We start from the raw sequence: 25,506 nt of genomic DNA, 5'->3' as shown, positions 1-25,506 counted from the left end.
CATTTATTAAAATTAAACCAACCTAACTTCTTTATACACGGGAGCCATAAAATTATTTTAGACTCTCTCTTGGATACATACATGTGGATGCAGAGGGGAAAATGAAAAGAGATGGGGCCAATGAACGAATATGAGTGGTCACTTTTCAAAAGAATAGTGCAGAAATGGACACCAATAATGTCTCCTTTATGCAAATATTATAACAAATCAGATGTAGAAGAATCCAAATCCCACATAAATTCCAAACAACGAAACTCCTAAGAAACTTCTTAAGAAAGTCCAAACCCCTCCCATCACCCCCTTATGATTATCCTTTTCTCTCAAAGAAACTTCCTCGAACCTACCTTCTAATTCTTATTCCAATCTTCTTTCTCAACTCTACAAATGTCCAATTTCTAAATTTCATACAAATTCAGTAAAAACATCTTCTCGTATTAGGCAACAACCTTCCAAAATTTTCTAATCGAAAGATTATACATACGAGAAGTTAGCAAATGGTCCGCCCCATTTTTTAGAGCAATCAAACCAATATTATATTAGAGTATTAATTATATACACGTTTAGATCCGATTTTTTGAGTCGGTGAATGATAAAATATATATCCATTAACGGGAGTTTATAAAGGATAGACTCTATTCATAAAAAGGCACTAACTACTTCAATTTAACCTTTTCTTAAAGATAAAAATATCTTTTCTCTGTCACATTCATCTAAGACTTAACTATGGTTAGACTTAGACATTTAGTATAGGGAAATATTGTGTTCCCCCTTATGTCCTCCTTTTATATGTATTTTAGAGATTGTGGGTATCTTAGACAGGTAAGATTTGGATGATTTTGAGGGATGAGTTGACATCAAGAATTGCCCTTTTCCAACCAAACCAATCAATAAATCTTTATATATATATAATTCCCTCTTCATCTTAATTTCTCATCTTCAAGCAATGGATCAAAATCATAATACCTCAGGTAGAGTACTGGATGAAGGGTATGAAGACTTGTTGCCGGTGATGGCGCAGAAGCTCGACGTGGAGGTGTTTGTGGCCGAGCTTTGCAGCGGATTTCGGCTGCTTGCCGATGCAACAAAAGGGCTGATAACTGCCGAGAGTTTACGGCGGAATTCGGCACTTTTGGGAATGGAAGGGATGAACGAGAACGAAGCGGAGTCGATGGTGAGGGAAGGAGATCTTGATGGGGATGGAGCTCTTAATGAGATGGAATTTTGCATTTTAATGGTGAGACTTAGTCCAGGAATGATGGAGGATGCTGAGGCTTGGCTTCAAAAGGCAATTGATGAAGAGCTAGGTAAATCTTCTTGTTAGTAATTATATATATAATTGTCTTTGTAATTTATATTTGAACTGTAATAAAGTACTCAAATATCAGTGTAGTTGTTGATTAATGGTTTAATTATATGAGAAAGATTTGGGATCTCATGCCATAGTAATTAAGAACTGCTTATAGTTTAATTTGTATTATCATATATATGGTAAGAAAAATGTTTAGGTTATTCATCATAAACTTATTATTGCATCTACTCAAATTATGGTTTGAAACGTGGTAAACCTTTTTTTTTTCTTTTTACTTTCAAGTTTATTTTGTTATTATTTAGAGTTGGATATATACTAAACAATGGTTAATTTAGTAATATCCATTTGAGGTTGAGATTATGGTGAATATATATAAATGAAAATTGATACATGGAGTGGTTGTTTAGTAATCATTTTCTTTTATCAAATTAAGCCCAAAAACTGTTACTTTTATCTTCAAACTATTTATATTTGTTATCTACCTCTATCAATAGTTTAAAAAAATCCAAATTTAAAAACTAAAAAAATACATAATTTTTAAATTTTATTTTTTATTTTAAAATTTGACTCACAATTCATTTATTGTATTTAAGAAAAGTATAAATCAATATAAATTATACTTAATATTTTTTTTATAAAAAACAAGAATGAATTTTGATTACTAAATGTTGCCGGAAATAAACATTAGTTTCATTCACACTTTTTTTTTTCTTATCTAAAAAATCATTTATTGAGTTTGCTTCCATTTACATAGGGCACACTTTGGAAGTCTTTGTTTGACACTAGACTGCAATTTTTTTCTTTTTAGTGTCTAGTGTTCGAACTTATTTTACGTGCTTCGATTAATTTTATTAGACAACTCATTCGATCTTATGAATATCAACAAAACTTGTAAAATATTAATTCTTAATTAGGTAACGAGTGTGAGTGAAAGTTTACTATATTGTCAAAATTCTTTTATTATGATGTATATTGTCTACTCCAATACTCTTAATTGGAAGTCTTTATTTTAATCCTTTGTTTGCATCTTTTTTGTTTCTCCAAGCTTCACTTTTAACTCCTTTGTTATATTTATGGTGTATATCTATTCAACTCTTATCCTTGTATTTTTATTTAAAATATATATTTTAAAAAGAAAACTAATTTTTGTAAGATTTTATTGAAAAGTATCATTTTATCATTAAATTTTAAAATATTACACATTTTAGTGATTTCAATTTAGAAAGTTTATTGGTAAGTTATGGGCCAAATGAAAATTTTAAGTAAGACCTTTAAAATTTCATGAGATTTTGAAATAATTCCTAACAATAGCTAAACAAAACATAGATGGGTAAGAAAATTAACCATTTCAATAATAATAACATTAATGTTTATGTAATTGGGCCTACAATTGTGCACATGACTTCTGGGCTTTTATTGAGAAGTCAAGGCCTACTTCTACTATAATAATGTGGCTAACACTATATATATTAAACCTATTTAATTAGTCATTTTGAAAGAAAAAAAAGAATGTCACTTTTTTCTTTAAAAAAAATGGCTAAATCAAGAAAAATATTAATGGACCAAATTACCACTCATCCAAAATCAATAAACTACTGCCAAAACAAAACAAAGAAAGATCTTAAATCAAATCAAATCAAATATAATGCTATCTAAATTATAGAAAGTAAAACCTATAAAATTAAAGAGACAATATCTTCTAGTTCAAAATTAAAAGTCCTTCTAAATAATCTAAAATTACACAATAGGAAAAAAATCATATTATAGAGAGAAAAAAATCAATATAAAGAAAAAGTTTATGATTTGTCCAACTAAAATATGGAGTGTAGTATTGGATGAACACACAAAATAAGAAAGATCAACCAACGTATCTTGTAGAGTAATGTCAAAATGGTTTGTTTGTAAATCATTGGGATCAAGCCAAAAAATGACAAGAAGATAGCAAAGATTCGAATCAAAAAGTGACAACATAGAATCAAAATGAGTCTAAAAAAGGAAGTTCACTTGTTACATAGCGGATACCAAAACTCACCAAAATATGTGATGGGAAAGCCTTCTGTATAAAAAATAAATGGGATTTTTAAGTTGAGGTATCTTTACGAAACTAAAGTCACCTAGCAATTTTGTCAAAAATGCTATTTGATTTATGTGTATTTGTGTTGTTCTCCCTACTCTTAAGAAAAGGTAATTAAAAATTTTGATTGCAAAAATTGAAGCTTGTAGTTGGGCTAGATTGGAGAATGAGGTTGGGCTTACTATGGGAGAAAAATATAGAGTAACGATGGTACCTAACCTAAACAAATTCCCCCAACTTGTGCCAATTTTATTATCTTTCTAGTTGAATCTTTTTCTTCTTTTTCCAAATCAATCTAAGAAGGGCATGTTTGGATCATGATTGAAGTCGTATCCATCCTATGCTTGATTTGATAACACTATGTCTAATTAAACTATGTTTTTATATAGTATATCGTTGCGGGATGAATGATTGAACCTTCGACCTTTAGAGATGGTAGAGATTATATCAAAATGCTATTTAAGTTCACTTTTTAATTAAATTATGTTTATTTTAACAAGTGAAAAAGTTATTAAACACTAATTTAGGTAGAAGTGTATGGTGTGATCAGTTGAATTAAATTAATTCAACAAGCTGTCCAAAGCATATATATATATATATATAATTGGAGAGGAAAATGAAATGAAGTTTTTTTTTAAAAAATGAAAACATGGTCACATGACCTAATTGTAGAAGGCATTTAAGTGCTAATTAATAAAATGCAGGGAGTGATCTGATTTTTTCCACAAAATTTTGAAGATCCATTAAAGACAATAATTGAACCCTAAAAATTAGCCAACTAAAAAAATTGGGTCAATTCAGAAGTTGGATGCATGAATGGACCCTTTAACACTAATGTGAGAAATGGTCAAGTTTTTTTCTTTTTCTTTTTTTGTAGTTGAGACATCTCATTATTAAATTAAATTACATATTTAATTCTTATTGTAATAATAATGTTTGAGGCATGTTATATTAATAACAGCTCTTACAAACTATACAGTGCAACTATTACCTATGGTGCATCTAATATTCTCCCTTTAATCCCTTTCATTTCTGCATATCGTAGTGATCTCGTTAAGAGGATGTGTTATTTGCTTTATTAACTTGAATTGGGATGACTTGGTAAAAGTATTAACTTAATTATTAGTTGTTAGTAACTCACCTCTCCAAACTCAATCTATTTCTCTATCTCTCTAATGTTTTCAATGGCTTCAATATTTGTCGGTCGATGACCTATTTTAAGAAATATACCATTTCATTTAGTGACACATCAACTTTTCCAACGATCTCTAATGACAACTATGATGACAATCACTTAGCTTCAATGGCTACCACCTTTGCACAACTACATTTGATGACCAACTTCGACGATTAGTTTCAAAAAACATCTCTGCTATCTTCAAGAACTAACTCTCTAAATGTCCAACTTAACCAATCATATACTATAAGTTTATATAAAAAATACTTTTGAAAAAATGTTTTTAATACAAAATTGAAAGTATTACTTCATGGTATTTGATTAGTCGTCTTTTCATAATAATCTTATTTTTAAAACTTTGGACATGTATTAAACCAACTAAACCTACGTGCGTGAGAAATAAAAACACTTAAAATGCATTCAAACACATGAATTTTTTTCAAAAAAGTATATTTTAAAAAAAGTTTCTTGGACAATATAAACATGAATAAATCAAGTTTTTTCAAATGACACATTTTTTTTATTTTCTTTAATTTCATATTACATATATATGTAGTTGAGAAAAATGACAATTTCATATTTGATAAGAAAAGCATGCATTTACATTTGTACAAATCACGCCTTCTCAATTGTTAAATTAATTAACATATAACCATTGAAAGGTCAAATATTCGATTATCTCACCTTACATTTTAAACAATACCAATCAACTATATCTATTGGTTTACTTTTATTTTTCGTGTCCATATTTTGGTGTAACCTATCCACAATTTAAAGTTTAAAAAGCTTCTATATCCTAATAAGTAAGTTGAAAGGTAAAGTGAATAAATTTAAACTTTCATTATATACCTTTATTAATCTCGAACCCTATTTTATTAATTTATCTACTTCCTACCATACAATTATGGCATTAATTTATTATGTCTTGGTGTCACATTATTCTCCTACTCTATAATAATGTTGCGTTTGTCATAATTGTCATAAATTTTGTTTCTTGGTACTAACCTCCACCTTTTTGCATATATCAACAAAGCTCCAACAACATCTTATTGTTGCTTTCGTTTATACTTTAAACTTATTTTCTCAAAATCAAGTATAGAATATTAGGGTTTTTCTTTGTCACCATTGGTCGATGCACAAATTTAAAAAGGTAAAACGTAAGGTTGAAGTCTGGATCCATAAGGGACTACCACACTTGTTTAATTACTACTAAACCGGCTAACGATATTGATATAAGATCAAATATCTATATACTAAGAATATAAATGTGAGGGAAGCTCGAACCTCGAGGCTTACACTAAATCTGTTGGTGCATGCTTATGTCAAATGAAAAATGAAGTGTTTTATTAAAATGAAAAAAGCAATAAGTAGAAGTGTTTGGAATTTTCATTTCAAAATTTTTCCTTTCATTTTCACTCGAGTTTTTTAGTCAATGATTTAACATCATATCAAAGTATATGTTGAATCTTTTACAAATTTTTAAACCCACTATTAAGAAGTTCAAAGTATTGTTAATAATCATATTTATCAAAATCTATCCAAACTTAAAATTTTAGGTCGGTCGATATGATTTAATTACCTTCTAACAAAACGAGCATAGTTAAATAAATTTTGGTTATATTGATAGTAGTTTTGGGCACTTCTTTGTGCATTCTTAATAAAATCAATTGATGAAACATTATTATAATATGATTCATATTGGATGGGAAACCTTCAACCATATAGCAAGGCTAAAGATTAGGTATTTAAATTCGAACTTATATGTTTGTTTCTTTGTTTGTTTCTTTTTTAAAATTTAAAAACTAAGATCTTAAATAGAAAGGGGTTTTAGTAATTTGCCTAGAGCATAAACATCACCATGAATTGAATTTAATTTGTTAGTGTATATCCTAAAAAAGTTGTTAGACCTACTCCATTTAGCAACCATAATATATACAAATAGTTTTAGAGCCATAACGTTTTAATACGAACCAAATTTTGTGTGTTTTAACTTTTTAACTATATATGTAATTTTCATTTATGATCTTTTGGTCAAGGCGTGGGAGACTAATTTGTAAATATATATATATAAAAAAAACCAATCGATTTTTTTAGTTTGATAGAGTATATATTTTTATTAATTTATTTTTGCGGTTAATTTGTAAAAAATTACTGTAAATAACCAAACTACTGAAAATATTTACAAATATTACAAAATGTCAACGTTTATCAATGATAGACTTATATATAAGTTTCTATCATTAGAATTGATAGAAGTTTATCAGTATCTATCATTGAGAGAATAAGATATATGAAATTTTGTTGTATTCTGTAAATGTTTTTTTTTTTTTTGTTTATTTGCTATATTTGAAAATGTTTCTTAATTTGTTAGGTTAAATGTGTATTTTTGACTGAGAGGTTTTATTATTCAAATTCTTTGAACTTCACACATTTTTGTTCACAAACGAAGAAGGTTGTGTCGATTCTACTATGTTCCATTGTAATCTTTGGTTGTGTTTTTCTTATTTGTAGTTAAAAATAAAAAGGCCTAGCTAGCATGTTGGATACTTATTTTCTTGAAAAAAAAGTTTAAATAGAGATAAATTATAGTTTGGAAATAAAATTTTAAAGGAACTAAAGAGATAAAATGTGAGTAGGAAGTTTCTTAGAGATGGGGAAAAGATCTATGGAGAAGAACTAATTATTAAGCAAAGACATAGGTTATATATAAAGAGAGAAAAGCGAGGGAAATTGCATCATATAACAAAAAAAAATTAAAGAAAAACAGTTCATTAACACATTTTTTTTTTTTTTTTGCATATTGCAAATATGACAAGTAATTAGATATATCGTCTCTATTAGATAATTATTCATTTTTAAATTTTCTATTTTTATAATTTAGAATATATAGTTAAATGGATCTAATTACCATAATTTTTTTATACTATTTTTGCAAATGTCAAGAAAAATACATAGAAAATTAATTTTGACTACAATGTTTCACTTTAAATAAATATATTCTTTTTAAGAAAAGATATTACTTAGGGTTATTTATGTAACAAAATATTAAAATACTATTTTACCCTTGTAATTTAATTTTGGTTACATTATATATTTTGGGAGTTCTACAGAAATATTGTAAGTTTGGAGAAATTTCATAAAAAAGAAAAAAAGGAGAACATTTATATGTTTTCAAACTCATTAAAAGAACATTTGCAAATTTGTTATGAGAGGAGATATAAGTTTGCATGGAGCACGAAATCAAAACTTTTTTTTGTAATTGTGATGCATTCTACACGATACATCCTTTTTAGATATAAGGTTAGACTAATAATAAAGAGGGTGCTACCCTTTAGAAGAGCTCTTTTTCTCGAAGAGGATGAAGTTTCCTTCGACGGATGTTGTTGTCAAACTTTGATTCTTTCTTTTATGGTTGGGTAATGGTTGAAATCCATGATCTCCATGAAACTCTAATTGAGTTCGAGATCAAAGAACGACTTAGAACAGAATTAAAAACAAAATATGAACTACATGCTGCTAAAATCCTATTTTACCAAATCTAGAACTCAATGTGATTGCAATGTTGCTATGACATTTTGTCTTTTCATTTTTCTGCAAAATTATAGAAAGATGTAAATTAACTTAAAATGACTCTATTCACTTTCGAGCACCCTTAACTCGCACTAACTAATTATTTATATAACATATAGTAACCTATTTTGACCCAGTTAAGACTTCTTCTTGAAACTTTAATGACACACTTTGTACGTACCCAATTTACTCATTAATTCATATTAAATAAAAGGTAAAAAGTTTGCAACATATGACATTTATCACTTAATATGTCATAAGTACGAAATTGAAATATAATAAAATTACACAAATTTTATTAATATAAACTATAAATATTAATTTGATTTGTGTCGAAGGCTCGTATCATAATTGTTGGGACCTTAAATATTAAAAATTTGTTTTAAATAACAAAGTTGATAGAAATTGTGAATTGTGATAGATCCATATAAACATCTCGCGAGGATCACGATTTGTTTATATTTCAAAACTCTCGTATAATACATAACATCTGCAATTTCTATAAAAACTCCAAATAGACAAAATTTGTAACCTAACAAAAAAGAATGTCATTTATACGTATATAAAGCACTTCAAATTTTATAAAATCATCCTATATGGGTTTACTTCTCATTCAATAACGTTATACTTAAAAAGATTTTAAATCATAATTTTTTTCTATAAATGCTCATAATAATATCGATTTTGTTCTAAAAGTAATATTTTCAAAACTATCCATACAAATAGTGTTTTTAGTGTAACAGACACTATAGAAAGAAAAAAGAGAATATGACGTTTGAAAAAGCAAGATATACGTACATACGGATTACGGTTGAGGTAGAGATGGGTTGCGAAGCGTAAAAGTGTAATGAGAGCGTGGAAAAAAACAAAGAAAGGTAATGGCGATTAAGTGATGGTAATAAATAGATGAAAATAAGAAGATTAGAATAAATTATTTTTGAAAAAGAAAAGAAAGAAAAGAGAGAAAGAAAGAAAGGTTTGGACTTGGGGTGTCGTTTTGATGGCATAAAATCCAGTTTCGATTTGATTGTGAGTGTAAAGAGTACAACCGAGCTCACGGTAAGCTCATTGGGAGGTAATGCAACGTGGCAAATCATGGGGGCTGTACGTAAATTGAAGATCGAAGGAATGAGAATGAGCACGTGGGGAATAGAGAGAGATGAATGAAGAGAAGGTGCAGGGGAATGGAAATAGTCGTGAGCGCGGGGTAGCAAAAGGGGAACTCAAAACATAGAAAGCAAATGAAGGGAAAGAGAGAAAAGAAGAGATATAAAAGGTAAGAAAACTGGCAAAAGACAAAAAAACGAAAAGAAGGTGTCCATAGAGAGAGAGGGGATAAAAGGGTAAGTAGAGAATTGGTAGTGTGTATCACACCTCACTCAAACTACAATACACATTAGTAGACTAAGTTGTTATCCAACGCCAACAATTGGTTGGATCATCATCTAAGAAGAAAAGTTGATTTTATTAATGCCGGATTCTTATGCCCATTGTACATAATTCCTTCTCTTCTTCCACATTCATTTCTCAATCTCTCTCTCTCTCTCTCTCCTTTTTTTTCTTTCAATTTTTGCATCTTTCCATTTTCTCTATATTTTTCTCTGACTCAAATTTCTTATTCTCTTTCATTCTCTGTTTTTGACGTTTTCTTAGAGAGATTGATTTTGGTTGAGATCTGATCAGATCGGGGCGGAGGGTTAGAGGCCGTCGGATGTGCGGACTTTGACTCCGCCGTGATCCGTTTCCACGCCGGCAGAAGCTACTGAGTCAGACTGGGTGGTAGGGAATTTCACGGATGGGGCAGTGTTATGGTAAGACTATTCCGACTACTGACAATGATGTCACTCCAACTACCATTACTACCACCGTTTCTCCGCCTTCTACTACCGGCTACGGTGTCGATCCGTCTCATTTTCCTTCTGGGAGTGGAGCTGGGAATGGGGTTGTTAATCTGAAGACTACTACGGCTACGACGCCGGCGAGGACTTCCTATCCTAGTCCTTGGCCGAGTCCTTATCCTCATGGAGTTGGTGCTAGTCCTTTGCCTGTTGGTGTTTCGCCGTCGCCAGCTAGGGCTTCGACGCCGGGGAGGTTTTTTAAGCGGAGGTTTGCTCCGCCGTCGCCGGCTAAGCATATTAAAGCTTCGTTAGCGAAGCGGTTTGGGTATACGAAGCCTAAGGAAGGACCGATCCCGGAGGAGAGGGGGGCGGAACCGGAGCAGTTGCTGGATAAAAGCTTTGGTTATGGGAAGAATTTTGGGGCGAAGTATGAGTTGGGGAAGGAGGTTGGGAGAGGACATTTTGGTCATACTTGTTCTGCGAAGGGGAAGAAAGGTGAGCTCCGAGATCAACCGGTGGCTGTTAAGATCATCTCTAAAGCCAAGGTACTACTCTACAGTGATATGAATCACCTTGGTTTTCCTTTTTTTTTACTTTGTTTGGCCTGCTGTTTTCTGCATTATAGGATTGATTATGAAGTAATTTAAAGCAACTTCTGTATCACCCGTGTTTCTGTTTCGGAATTGGGTATGGTTTCTGTCATTTATATATTCGTATATGGTGTGTAGTTTGGTGTGTTGGGTCCAAATGTACTTTTGATTTGGCATTCAAAAGTTTTTGTTAAGCTCTCTCTTTCTGGTTTGTGGTTGGTGGCTTGAAGTTGTTATATTTTGGTTTAAACATTTTGGTCTTCGTGTAAGACAAATTAGGAGCATTGTTGGTGAGTTTTACGAAATTTTGGCACTCAAAAGTTAAGAGCTTAGATAATATCCTAACCAAAACTGATGGAGGTTGGAACCACAATAGGTTGGCATAGTGGTTAGGAGGGTCTAGAGGAAATGAATTCAAGCTATGGTGACTTGACCACTAGCCATGTATCTAGTATAAGTTACCTTGGCAGTCAAATATAATAGAGCTAGACAGTTGTATTGTGGGAATAGTTAGGTGTTCTGAAGCCAGCTTGGAAACTCACATGTGAAAAAATTAAAAATTTATGGAGTTTGGATATGTCATATGTGACCTGCATAACAAAATTTTACTAAGATTTCAATATTGAAGGCCATCATGATCATTGTCTTCTGTGTTCCTTGATGGAATAGGGTAGGTTCGGCATCGTAGTTGGCTTTTGGTTTGTGATTGAAGTTTCCAATTGAAGAAATTTGATTGTGGCTCTCTTTACCTAGTGAGAAAAAAAGGGCTTTCTCTCGGCTGATTTGGATAAATTTGAAACAAGTTATCTTCAAAGACTTTGCTTGTGGTCCTGAACTTGGAAGAACATATTGATTGTTGTTGAAACTGAAACTGATTGAATGCGTTTTTGGTCTTTGAAGCCAATCAAAGACTATGACTTTGCTAAATGAGCTTCTTGTGCAAATTGTGACACATAATAAAATATTGAGGCTAGTTCCGTCGAACACAAGGAAATGCAGTTTCCTAAACGATTGGAAGTTGTTCTTATTCGTTAGGTTGCTGGGTGGGTTTTCTCAACCTGGCTCCTCGGTTGTTCTTTTGTGCCCCTCATCTTGGCTTTTTTCTAATATACTATTTCTTATCAAGAAAAGAAAGGGAAAGTTATGTTATTTTACTTTTGTGCTTCCTGAGTCTCCATAAAAATATTTCCTGAGGGACATAATGGCAACTGCTGCAAGTTGCTGAGTGAAGCTGCTTGGCATGTTCAGTGCTTCAATGATATTGCTCCCGCTAGGGCAATCCTTTCGACTGCATTTCATTCTTGATGTACACCTAGTCTTGGGAATTAGCAATTGTACCTCATGGTAGGCATGTAGTGTCTAATTGTAAGAAACAAGTTTCTGACTATGCTTCGTGTATACTGATCGTAAGCTCATCCGTGTCTTTGGATCTCTCTAGTAAGCTCCTTCATAGTCCATTAATCTTGCATATACATTCACTGAAAAATCAAAACATATACCACCAATGTTTGTACAGCTTTCAACATGGTGTCACTACCAAATGCCATTCTTGTTGGGATTATACTTTTTGCATTCCTGCACAAACTTTCATTCAGCTTAAAGGTTGAGTTATCTATTCAACTTAGATACAATATCATTAGTATCGATTAAATTCTTCGAAAGATTTACATTAACGTGTATTTTCATTTGTTAAGTAACATTTAAGTTTGCTTGGGCTGAAGTTTCCACATGCATAGTTGGCTACTTGGAACAAGTTCTCCTTGGAGGTTTCATTGGACTACCATATGTTATTGCCTCTTTTGAATCTTCCTTAGTTGTTGTAGTCCATCCTCAAATATTTATCTTTTCTAGCTGGTTAAACTATTAGGTGGTTCATTCTTTTCTCTCCATCTAAAACTGAACCTATAGCTCGCTGCATATAACATTTCTTTTCTCTGGTTCATCGATTGCATTGCCTATAGTGTTTCTTAAAGAAGATATGTTTGCAGATGACAACAGCAATTTCTATTGAAGATGTTCGGAGAGAGGTGAAAATATTGAAGTCTCTATCTGGGCATAAGCACCTCGTTAAATTTCACGATGCATGTGAGGATGCCAATAACGTTTACATAGTCATGGAGTATGTCGTTCTTCTTTTTCTTATCATTCTGTATCTGAAAAAGTTATCTTAATTCTTGTTTTCCTTTTATTTCACTATTCCGATACAGTGGCAAATTCACCATGCTGTACTACATGAAGAACGTCACAATTTGTTTTTAGTTATTGGATCTATCATCTATTTAATTATACCATACTGCATTTTCCCCCTTACCATAGGTCTTGATGGATTCAACTTGAAATTTGTGAATTTAAGATATATTTCCTCAACGTTCAATAAATGAGGAATTGTGTAGCCTTTTTTTTTTTTTTTTTTGTTATTGATCTACAGTTCAGTCGGAATTGAATGTTTACATAGTCCTATGTTCTCAATGAGCTACAAAATAATATAAATAAGGGTCAGGTTGAGGGTTTTAAAGTGGGAAAGTAGTCTTGTCACTTATCCCACAACCCTTTTTCTTCAAATCAGCAAAGCTCCTTTGTCAGTTCTAATGGGTTTTGGTCCTTCTTTGAAGCTTTCACAAGTCTTACCAAATTAGTGACCCATGGAAGGCAGGGGATAATTCGAAGTGCCATTCTTTTTTAAATTCTCTGGTAGAAAATGTTCCAGTGTATTTGGGTTCTTGGAGGTCTTAAGTGGCATCTCTAGTTATTTCACATCTTTTATCTATGATGCCAGTTTTGGTTACTAAGGTTATCGAGAAGATGTTGCAGGGTTTTTTGTGGGAAGAGGATGAGGGGGAGGGTCTCTTCATGTTTTGCTGGGACGCTGTTTCCAAACCTTGGGGCATTGACTGGTTAAGTTATTGGACATAATTTGACACTTTGTATTGAGGCTATATTGGCAAAATGGTTGTGGCGTTTTCTCTCAACACCTAAGAATTGTTGTGAGAAGATATGGCCCCCCGCCCCCATTTGCAGAGTACAGTGCGGTTTTAAGGGCTTGAGTAAAAGCAAAACTTTTGATCAGCTAAATCTTCAGCCATCTCTCTTTTGGTTTATGAAATATCTTGCTGGAGATGGATCTGAGGTTTTATTTAGAGGATCGGTAGGCTGGGTAGTTCTCTCATTGTTCTTTATTACCTCATGTCATCTATATCACCTATTTGACAAGGGGCTTCATTCCAGGGTTTGTTTTGTTCTTTGACCATCTTCCTGTTTTCCATGGGGTTCCACAGACTTTTGTCGGATGGAGAGATTAACGAAAATATTAGGTTACCCTGCTTTTTGTTCTTCCTAATCTTCAGGTGTTCCTAGGAGAAGAGATGCCAGAGTTCGGTTTCCTGACTTTTTGAGGGGTTCTCTTTCTTTCATATTTTCTGTGACCCACCCCAATCTCGGCTAAGATAATATTTTTGTCTTCTCCTTTCTCTTGAAGAGTAAAGTCCCATTGTGTTGGGCCCTCAATGGTGTGAGTTCTTTGCAGGAGGCCTGATGAGAATATTGATCATTTGTTGTGGAGATGCCCATTTGCTCACTCCCTTTGGAGGAACTGCTTGAGTACGCTGTGCTTATATTTGGCTCATGGTAGGGAGTCTAGTACCATGATTGTGGAGGTGCTCTTGAATACTCGGTTTTGGGATAAAGGAAGAGTTCTGTTGCCGTCTAGTTTCTTTGCCTTGTCTGGTGGGGGGTATGGGCTGACCCGCTGAGAGAAGTAGAAAATTTTCAAGGGAGGTTGAGAGATCTTGGGATGAGGTTTGGGAGTTTGTGATGAGTAGGTATAACATGCTATTAGTGTCTATTAAACAGCTTTTTGTTATTATGAGCTTGGTTTGATAGTATTGGATTGGAGTCAGTTTCTTTAGTTTGGATTTGAACTCCTTTTCTGTGAGCTTGGTTTTTCTTTCCTTTTTTGTTCTTGTACATTCTAACATTCTTCTTGATTCTTGATGTAATCTCTGTTTCTTATCAAAATGAAATAAAAACAAACCATTCTAGGTTTCTTATGTAGTTCAGTTTCTGCAGCTTTTTGTTATTATGAGCTTGGTTTGATAGTATTGGATTGGAGTCAGTTTCTTTAGTTTGGATTTGAACTCCTTTTCTGTGAGCTTGGTTTTTCTTTCCTTTTTTGTTCTTGTACATTCTAACATTCTTCTTGATTCTTGATGTAATCTCTGTTTCTTATCAAAATGAAATAAAAACAAACCATTCTAGGTTTCTTATGTAGTTCAGTTTCTGCAGATTATTTGAATTCAATTTAAAGTTCCTTTTATACTTTTCCTTTTAGGTTATGTGAAGGTGGGGAACTTCTGGACAGAATCTTGTCAAGGTATTCTATCTGTAAAATGATGTGTTATCTTTGACTGATTTGATTTATACTGAAGTATTTCCCTCATTGTAGAGGAGGAAGATACACAGAAGAAGATGCCAAAAATATAGTTGTTCAGATTTTAAGTGTAGTTGCATTTTGTCATCTTCAAGGCGTTGTGCACCGTGACTTAAAGCCTGAGGTCGTGATTTACATTTTTATTTTCCTTTATAAATTATAATTTTGGTGGAGTATAAGCTTACCTTTTTTTTTCTTGCAACTAAATTTTAGAAAGCTTCCGTCATAATGAACTTTCCTGACTTTTTGGTTCCGTACTCTGAGGATGAGTTGTTCTTTTTCCCTTGCAAAATCTAGGATCATAGCTTGGAACTCATTATACGACATTATTTCAATGGAAGTAATGGTGTATGTGTGTTTGCAATATTTGTATCATACTTCACTTTAGGCAATTAGGGAGAGCTTCTTGATGATTACCCCACCAAAAAAGAAGAGAGAGAGAAGGGTTACTTCTTGTGGTCATTTTGTACCTCCCCTTTGTTACTTATACTGCTTCCACTTTTCTCTATGCTCTACAGAATTTCCTATTTACCTCTAGAAGTGAAGATGCTGATATGAAGCTCATCGACTTTGGTCTTTCAGACTTTGTCAGACCAGGTAAAAATAGATCTATAATTGTTTATTGTTATTTCAAGTGATTGAAACCCAGCTTTCATGCAGAAAAAAGAATTAAAAAATATATATAAAATTCAAGGGGAAGTGGATACTAAAACACAAAAAGACAGTTTAAACAAGAGGAGTTGAGCTAAAAAAACTGGACTCCAATCTAACAAAATTAGAATTGTAAAAATGATAGACTTTATATGGATTCCCATAGAGAAACATGTGTTTGTGGAGAATTGGGAAGTGAAGAATGATAAAATTTCTGGAGGGCTCAAGAGATTTTTGAGATTTGGTCCTTTGTTAGACTCTATGTATCTCTGTGAGTTTTGGTCGCAATTTTCAAACTTATTGGGGGATGAAACTCTCCTCCTAAGGCTTCTTTGTCCTCCTCTCTAGGCTTATAGTTAACTTAACGGTGTTGCATAATAGTTGGCTCACCTATTTTTGTGAGCTTTTACATTCAACCATTTACAATTTCACACTCAGACTGTCACTTGTCTTGTGCTCTTGAGAAGACCACCCCCTTTTTGTACACAAACTATGTTGTCCTCCATGAAGAGTTGACGATTGATGAAGTTGTAATATTCTCTTTCTAGAACTGTATTTCGCTGACAATTCAAACTGAACTATATATTGTCCACAAATTGCATATTTATGTCAACCTACGACAATTCTACTATGCTTTATTTACCTTTTACCAATGTTTAATTATAAAATTTTGAAGTCAACTCGAATATGATTTTTCTGTAATACACTGCCTTGAAAAGGAAAATGGAACTTGCTGGTGTTAAATTTATATGAAAACAGTGATTGAAATTTCTTATGTTGTTTTAGAGAAAGAAACAAATGTGGAAGTCTTTCCTCCTGAAACTGCTATTTGCTTGACAAATAATCAAATTTTCTAATTGTTGTTTTTTGATGAAATTATCAGATATTTGAACAATTTTTGTAGTGTAAGTTCAATAATTAAAAAGTGCATTATGGAAATCCCATTATTGTGATTGACCTACTGCATCAGATGAATGTTAGGAACAGTAAGAATTTTTGTTACATTTTTAGACTGATTTATCTACTGGATGGTTCACTTCGTTCCCTTTTGTTACCCACGTGCAGACGAGAGACTTAACGATATTGTTGGAAGTGCTTATTATGTTGCTCCTGAAGTGCTTCATAGATCTTACACTCTAGAAGCAGATATATGGAGCATTGGGGTTATTACCTATATTTTACTGTGTGGAAGTCGGCCATTTTGGGCTAGAACAGAATCAGGAATTTTCCGTGCAGTGTTAAGAGCGGATCCTAATTTTGATGATTTACCGTGGCCTTCAGTGTCTCCTGAGGCAAAAGACTTTGTGAAAAGGCTCCTCAACAAAGATTATAGAAAGAGAATGACTGCAGTTCAGGCGCTCAGTAAGTTTTTGTTTTTATGTCCTTTCTTCTTTAGAGGCCATTGGAGGGTATACAAATGGGTTGAATTTCGAATGATATCCATACTTTTTAAGGTTTATTATCCGTCTTTACTAGGGGTGTACATAAGCCGGGTTGGAGGAAAATTATGGACCAACCCGAAGTATCCGGTTGGCAAAAAAAATGAACCCTACTGGTTCATTATGTAAGGGTCAAACCAACCCAACCCATATTAAAAATTTAAAAGAGAAATGGTCATTTTACTTCCATGGTAGTTTCAATATATTGTACTAAAAAAGAAAACCCTGAAAAACAGTAAATAGCCAAACTTCAGTAACTTATGTTTTTCTAGCTCATCTCGTAGTACCCAATGTTTCGGTGTATTTGATGTCGAATTACATGACATAATTCTTGGTGAGTTGGCAGTAATTTAGTGGTGGTTCTAGGTCTAAAGAAGAAAATTAGAAAATTATTCTTTAAATTTATAAGAAATTGGCAAAATTCAGTTTCTTCTTTTAGGTAGTTTATTTCTCCTAAATTTCTGCCAACTCACTATCATTCCAAGTTCATTTTCAGCAATCTTAAATCTTCACAAAATAATTGAAAAATGTTAAAATACAAGGGACTAATTGAAAAATATACTAAAAGATATATTTAGACCATTATATTGTACAAATTTGAATTATGACATCAAGAGATTCTTTTCCAAGCTCTGGACATCTTGAACATCCTTTTTTTTTCCTTTGCAGCTCACCCATGGTTGCAGGATGATAGTCGTCGTATACCTTTAGATATATTAATCTATAAGTTGGTCAAATCATACCTGCAAGCTACTCCTTTCAAACGTGCAGCTATGAAGGTTAAAGATTCTTCTTTTTGTTTCTTATTTGGTTGCTGGTATTAGAAATTATTCCGTCCCTTCAAAAACACCTATGCAATCATATCTTATTTTCTTAATTGAGCTTCGATGTTTTCATTGTCAAACCTAAATTGTTTTTCAATCCTCTGATCGTAAAAGCTTCCATTTCAGGCTCTCTCAAAAGCTTTGTCAGAAACTGAACTCTTTTATCTTAGAGCTCAGTTTGCATTGTTGGAACCAAATCACGATGGGCGTGTTGGGCTTGATAACTTCAAAATGGTCAGTACTTCTCTTCACCCTGATTTCTTTTTTTTATAGAGCAGGACTAATACAATCATCACTCTCCTTCACTGTGTGTTTTGACTCATAAATACCTATGCTCTAGGCTTTAATGCGGAACGCAACGGATGCTATGAGGGAGTCAAGGGTTCATGAAATTGTAAATTCGGTAGGGTTCTTTTAACTCAATTCTTATCTTCATGCTAGATTGTAAATATAGTTATTACTTGAATTTTTTACTATGCTGGTTTCAGATTTCTATCTTAATTAGGAACTAGGAAGTACTGTTGTTTTGTTTAAATTTTTCTTTTTTTACCTCCGCCAATGTTTAGACTTGCTTACACGCATCTGGACTAATCTCATAGGACAACCCATATCACCTTAGAACATTTATTTTAAATTTTATGTTTATTCTGTTTAGATCTAGAATATTTATTTAATCCTTGTACATGCATAAAAATTACTAGAATCGACTTGGGTCTTTCAATTATTCTTTTTTATCCAAGGCCATTGATTGATTTTAGGCAAAAATAAAATAAAACTTGTATGAAGGTTCAAATGATTGAATAAAGGTCAAATTGTAAATTTGGTTCCAAAGCAGTACATTAGAATGTAGTAATTGTGATTTTAAAAGTTAGAATTTAGTCGATTTGGTACATAATTAAATTTAGATATGAAACAATTTTGATCACTGAAATAGGATACCATTTTTCAGTTGGAGCCCCTTGCCTACAGAAGAATGGACTTTGAGGAGTTCTGTGCTGCTTCAATCAGTACACATCAATTGGAAGCTCTTGACCGGTGGGAGCAGATAGCCTGTGTGGCCTTTGAGCATTTCGAGCGTGAGGGCAACCGGGTGATATCAGTTGAAGAATTAGCTAAGGTTTGTTCATTTTCTACTCTTTGAAAATTCACACATAAATCTAATCGGTTCTTACAATATTCTGTTTCGAAAATGCAGGAATTAAACCTTGGTTCCTCAGCACACTCTATCCTTAAAGAGTGGATTCGAGGAGATGGGAAGCTTAGTTTTCTTGGGTATACAAAGTTTTTACATGGTGTCACCCTACGTAGCTCAAATACAAGACACCATTAGTCTTTTTTCCTTTTTTTTTTTTCTTTTTTTCCTTTTTCTTCTTTTTTTTTGCAGTCTTCATTATATATTCAGTTGAAAATTGGTGAGTTCTTCATTTTAGGGGCACTGCAGATTTTTTCTTTCTTTCTTTCTTTCTTTTTCTCTTTTGCCTCTTTGTGGGGTGAAAATGTGTATAAAATTGGATGTTTTAGTGAAGGCAGTTGCAAAAGATTGTTGAGTCCACATATAATATATCATCAAAAGCTATCATTGCTTTTGTTTTTGCTTTTGTTTTTTTTATTTTTTCCTTTAATCATTCTCTTTGCCCATAGCTAATAATTTATTATTATTTTTTAAAATACCATTCAAAAACCACAAATGAAACTTCAGATATAAGCGCTTACAAATTTAATCTCTAATTAATGGAGTTCAATTTTAAATTTTGGATTATCAACATATATAACCTCACGTATACTCGGTTTATAAGCCAGAATATGTATTCTCAATAATCAGCTTCACAATATTAGTTAGTAAATATAATATAGTATATGATCACATCTATCTTTCATAATTTTCGATTTTGAATCAAATATTCAGCTTCAGTGACTTAAAATTCTGCAGATTTTTTATTCTAAATGTACCTTAAGGTCTGATTTTTATTTTTTAATTTTGATACAATTAGATTAGATTTTTTTTTTTTTTTTTTTTTTTTTTTTTTTTGCATGTTTGGATATTCATTGAAGGAATATTCTTATATATAGCAAAATATTTGAAACTGTTTACCAAATATAGCTGCTAACAAATTCTTTAGTTTCAATTTTTACTACAATAATAATCCATTCTTTGTCTTGTAATTTTTGTATAATATATTTCTCTGTCTTTTCTTTTATGGTAAAAGTTAGTGAAGTTTTTGTATGCCCGAACTATTCTTGGGCATTATTACGTTCACGACTTGCCCCCACAAACTTCTGATATATATATCCTTCTACTTGTGTCATAAGGCACTCTTAAACTTAATTAACATTTATATCACAACTCAATTTTAGAATAAAAATGTGCGATTGTACATTTAAATTGCAGTAGGAAAAGGTAATATATACTCTTTTTGTTACTAATTTTTCAATTCTATGGTGTACTAGAAATTCTTTTAAATATGATTTAACATTAAAATAAAGATATGATTGATGAATGCAAGGGAATTGAAAACAAAAGAGCCATGATGATGACAGAAGTGAAGGAAAGGGGCAGTAGTACGCCAGCAAAGAAACAATGCATGTAAAATCACACTTACTAAAAAAAGGGGACATTGCCTCAAATCATGCATTAATTTCCTCTCTGGAAAAGGTCCAAAGTTTTTATTGTTTAGAATTTTTATTATAATATAATTATTAGTAAAACGGTTTCCATCTAAATAAGTGGTGAAAATATCTACTAATATAACAAAATTTCATAAGCAATAAACAATAATCAACCATTAGTTTATAGCAATAGATGATAGTAACATACCAATATCTATATACCAATATCTATATTTAACATTTTGCTATAAACAATTCATATCATTATTATTAGGAAAATTATTAGGAGTAATTGACATAAATGGGAAAAACTTAAACGTGGTGCTCATGCATAACTCAATACTCATTCTTTACACCTTTCGTGTGCTTTGCTGTCATTGTCCACTCATCAATTTCCCCTTGATTTCATGAACTCATCTAAACAATTATGTCTCCACTCTCTGTAACATTTCTCCTCTCATTTTTTCAAACAATATATTTACTTTGAAAAGAAATAAAAAGAAAAATCAGTCTCGACCTATGTGTACGTAAACAATTAGGTATGACAGTATGTAAAACTAAGGCTTATTAGACACAATCTCGATTATGAAATAATACTTCCATTATTTGGTACTCTTCATTTCATATTCACCACAATTCATAAGAAAGTCTAACTCAATTGAAATCTTTAGAATTTTTTGTGCCTCCATTCGTAATAAAGTCTAGTTCAATTGAAAATTTTTAAAACTTTGTGTGTACAAGTTGCGTTTGTTTATGTGCAAGTATGCGTGTGCAGACGTGTATACGTATGTGTATTACGTGTGCGAGTGTGTGTATATGTATGACTGTATGTGTTTATGTGCATACACAACAAAGTTACTGATAATTTAGATGCTTTGATATATCTCCTTTGGGATTCTCCAAATATGACTTTTCTTCTACTTTTATCTCTTTGTTTTTTGGAAGTTGTAATTTGTTCGTTGTTGAGATGATATTTACGTTTTTTTAAAAAAAGAAAAAAAGAAAAAACATGAAGAATAATGGGGCTATTGATTCCTTTGGAATTACAATGGAACTACCCCTCTATAAAATTAAATTAAATCCCATAAAAATTAGAGAATAATATGCCTATTTGAACTATAGAAAAATTAAACCAATTACCCCAAGAATACTGTCCAAATTTTTTTGGAATATTCTATAACTATTCAATTATTTTTTAAAAAATATTTATAAATGTAGTAAATTTTCATGATGGTTTTATATTTGAGTATAATCATTTTTATTTTCTCAAAAAAAAAATGTTTATAAATATAGTAAATTTTTAGGTATTTGAGTATCATCACTATTGGAAGTTTATGCCAATTTATCAAAGTAAAATTTTGTTATAGGTGTTTTGAAAATAATAATTTAGATCATTGTAATATACATAAAAAATTCATTTATGAGTATGATTTATGTTTAAAAAGTTATATAATTATTATTTTGTAATATTATATAATGAAGGGTTTATTTAAAAGTAAAAAAAAAAAAAAAAAACAAACTATTTACCTTTTATAAAAATGACAAAATTCTACGGGTAAATGTTTTGTCCATTTTCTTATTTTTGGTAACTTTTTTATAATTATTTTTTTTTATACATTTTGAAATAGGGGTTTTTTTTTAAAACAAAAAAGAAATTGACAAACTATTTATACTTGATAGAAGACAAAATTTATTATACTTAATTTAGTGTAAATATTTTGTTAAATGTAATTTTTTATATAAATATTTTGTTAAATGTTCGACAATTTTCATTAATTATAATATGTTGTATTTTATTTCTAAGTGTAATTTCTAATTTACATCATTTAGATCACAAAATCAAAGAATAACTTTTAAAAAGAAAAAAGTAAAAAAAAAAATTAATACAACGGGAAGGTGGAGAATTTGAACCCAAACACTGTTATAACAAATCTAAAAACATAAAACAAAATTCAAACCATAGTCTATAGTTCACCAAGTTCTATACATATATACAATGAAATTTGTCCTTAAATTGTTTGTCACTTCTCTCTCTCTTTATAATAGAAATTATTGGGAAGAAAATACAGTGGATTTATCATTTAATTTACAATAATTTTGGTATTTGCTGTTATTAATTAATTGTTTAATTTATTCCCATTTCAAATGAATTTAACTATTTTAAAACTATTTTATTTTAGCAAGTTTAAAAGCAGTTAGGTTGGCTGTACCATAATTGACAATGCACATTTAATACACATTTCTCTCTCCCTCTCTCCTTAGATCCAATTTCCCATTTGCAAATATTTCTTCTTAAATAACCAAACACAAAAGGAAGGAAAAAGTGACACCAACACTTCATTTTTCCATGACATGTTTAGACATGCATTTACAAGAGAGAAAAAAAAAAAAGTAAAGAAACTAAAATCATTCCAACTTTTTACATTTTGCCCATACATTTACTCAGACCTTACACAAAGAAAACCCTAAAAAAGGGAAGAAATTATTCTGATGATAAAGACTAATTGAAACAACGCAACCGATCACAACATTTAAGAAAAAAGTAATTAAAGTTCAACGTTTGACATCAAAAGTTGATTAGTCAAACTGTGACAGTCACAAATTTGTTTTGTTTTTGATGAAAGATGAGATTATTCAAGCCCTAAAACAAGGGACGTAGAGATGGTGATGATTATGATGAAATGAGGTTTCTCGATCGATCAAGGCTTGAACATACCTAAATTGTTCCACATGACAAGGAATAGTGATGGTTCCCTTTTGATCAAATCCATATTCATCCTCAGCTTCCTTAAGGAGTTGAATGAACAAAGGATGATTGAAATACAAGACAGGCACTACAAATCTTTGCTTCTCTTCACTTTCATGGCCAACTTTGATTGCCAAACAACCCTTTGGAACATCCTTGAAACTCTCTTGGCTTCTTTCTCCACTCCCCATCTTTTTTTTTTTCTTTGAATAATTTGGTAAAGAAGAAGAATTCTGATCAAGTTATAAATTGAAAGTTAGAGAGAAAAAATAATTAAATAAAGGGAAAAATGGGATGAGAAATTGAAAGAACTTTGAAGTGTTTGTGTGGAGAGGAGGAGGAGGTTGGTGAGTTTTTTGCCATCACTTTTAATTCTTTTTGAAGCTTTGAAACGTAAAGCAATCCAAGCAGGATTTGAATATATATATAGAGGATCGGAGAGAGAAAGTCCCAAGAAAGTTTTCTTCTTCTTTTTTATTTTTATAATATGTAATTAAGTCAATTCTCCAAAAAAAAAAGTTTTAAATGCAAAATTACTAAAAGTATTTATAAATATAGCAAAATTATAAAAATCACATTTTATAGATATTAATCAAAAGTTAAAAACTCAAAAATATCAAAATAGCATATTTAATAAATGGTTCTATTTGGTAATTAAAAAGTTAGGTAAGAGACCATTTAAAATTGTTTTTCAAATATAAAAAACTAACATTTTTTCTTCCTTTTTTTTCACACAAAGGGTTGAAATGAGTTTTGAAAAAGAACTATCAAACAATTATTCATTATTTAAATACATCGGACCTATTTTTCATTCATAATTTCTCATCACTATTTCTTATAACTAGATTTTGAATTATTATATAATACATCAAAAAAAAATTATTATTTTCCAAGTTACAGTTCAAAGGTTTCACTAATTCAAATAAATTCATAAAAAAAAAAAGTATACATTATGAATTTTAGATTAATATTTCATATTTAGTCAAAACATTTTCCTCAAAATTCAATACACAAAATTAAGATGTATATGATCACTAGGACTCTAAAACAGATGGAAACCAATTATTATGTACAAGGCTAGCTAGTTAAATATATATAATAAATAATTGGAACAACCCCTAAAGTTATGAAGCATATATATAAAAAAATTTGTAGGTATGTCCATGGTAAGGCCAAATTTGGGGAACAGCCAATAGCATATCATGAACATGTCCATACACATATCAAGATGTGTCCTTCAACTTGTTATGTGTGTGTGGTTGTCAATTAAAACCTTTATTTCATATTGTCCCCACCTTTACTTGTTTTCATCACCATTTGAACTCATTTTCATATATATGCACACACCTAATTAACTTCAACTTCATTATATGTATATTGCTCTTTGGTGTGTGCGTAATATTAACAATAAATTTAGAACAATTTAATACTAAAACAATATTATGTTAGAAAAGTAGAAAACATATCATTCCACTTAGTGAGAATCACACGTTATCTTCGTAATATGTAAGTGAAAAAATTCATCTCTTCGTTGTATGTAATGAAACCAAAAGCAAAGTTATACAAACTAAGAAACTAATTAATTGTAACCTTAAATTTTGAAGTATAAGAATCTAATACGTTATATATCAAAATTCAAAAACTAAAATTTTAAAATTTGAGAATAAATTTAACCGTGAATTAACGGATAAGGACTAATATTTTTAATCTCCCATTTCTTTAGTTAAAAAATATACGGTATCATACAAATTTTGAATATTTAGCTATTTGGATGGAAGAAATATACGTTGATCGAACTTAGCTATATATATTAGGGTTACCAGCATTAAGCATTTGTCTTATTTGACTTTAGAATACTTTTTTTTGTGGGTTTTAATTTAATTTTCTTTTGATGTGCCAAGAACTTCCGACTTATACAAAGTTATATATATATATATATATATATAGATAGATAGATATTGTATGGAAAATGGATAATTTAAGAATTCATTAGTTGAATGGATTGGGGATTGGATTTGTAAAGACCAAAAGGGTCCCTTATGAATGAGGCAAAAGTGGAGCAGTAAGGGCCCATTATTTGGTAGTGTGTGTGCTCAAGTAAAGGGTTGGCTGCCTCTTTCTTTCTCAAAGCCATGGAAAAGCTGGAGACTACAAAGTATTTCTCACAAATGGACTTTCCTTATGGACCCTTTCCCACTAACATCACTCTTTCTTTCTTTTAAACATCTTGGAGAGGAGGGGACATTTTGAAATAA

General features: G+C 31.2%; 3 protein-coding genes across 4 annotated transcripts; 2 read left to right on the top strand and 1 right to left on the bottom strand.

Annotated features, from left to right (window-relative positions):
* The first annotated feature begins 447 nt into the window (after positions 1 to 447).
* LOC101208703 (calcium-binding protein KIC) lies at positions 448 to 1,555 on the top strand. The gene has a single exon (XM_004140457.3). The coding sequence runs from the start codon at positions 944 to 946 to the stop codon at positions 1,319 to 1,321; it is 378 nt and encodes a 125-aa protein (XP_004140505.1). The 5' UTR covers positions 448 to 943; the 3' UTR covers positions 1,322 to 1,555.
* Positions 1,556 to 9,652: 8,097 nt separating this feature from the next.
* On the top strand, positions 9,653 to 19,496 carry LOC101208949 (CDPK-related kinase 3). 2 transcript variants are annotated; one of them, XM_004140458.3, is made up of 11 exons: positions 9,653 to 10,513; positions 12,547 to 12,677; positions 14,886 to 14,927; positions 15,000 to 15,108; positions 15,503 to 15,581; positions 16,701 to 16,997; positions 17,744 to 17,853; positions 18,025 to 18,132; positions 18,239 to 18,301; positions 18,848 to 19,015; positions 19,094 to 19,496. In XM_004140458.3, the coding sequence occupies exons 1-11, from the start codon at positions 9,926 to 9,928 to the stop codon at positions 19,226 to 19,228; spliced, it is 1,830 nt and encodes a 609-aa protein (XP_004140506.1). In that variant the 5' UTR covers positions 9,653 to 9,925; the 3' UTR covers positions 19,229 to 19,496. The 2 variants fall into 2 exon arrangements, with proteins under 2 accessions (XP_004140506.1, XP_031743477.1); XM_031887617.1 differs by having other exon boundaries at positions 18,833 to 19,015.
* A 3,322-nt stretch (positions 19,497 to 22,818) lies between these two features.
* On the bottom strand, positions 22,819 to 23,648 carry LOC105435777 (auxin-responsive protein SAUR32). Its single transcript, XM_011658551.2, has one exon. It carries the CDS (start codon positions 23,440 to 23,442, stop codon positions 23,140 to 23,142), a length of 303 nt encoding a protein of 100 aa, XP_011656853.1. The 5' UTR covers positions 23,443 to 23,648; the 3' UTR covers positions 22,819 to 23,139.
* Positions 23,649 to 25,506: the final 1,858 nt, after the last annotated feature.

The sequence above is a fragment of the Cucumis sativus genome, chromosome 6 (genome assembly GCF_000004075.3).
Source record: "Cucumis sativus cultivar 9930 chromosome 6, Cucumber_9930_V3, whole genome shotgun sequence".
NCBI lineage: Eukaryota > Viridiplantae > Streptophyta > Magnoliopsida > Cucurbitales > Cucurbitaceae > Cucumis > Cucumis sativus.
This window is presented reverse-complemented; position numbering and strand designations above follow the sequence as displayed.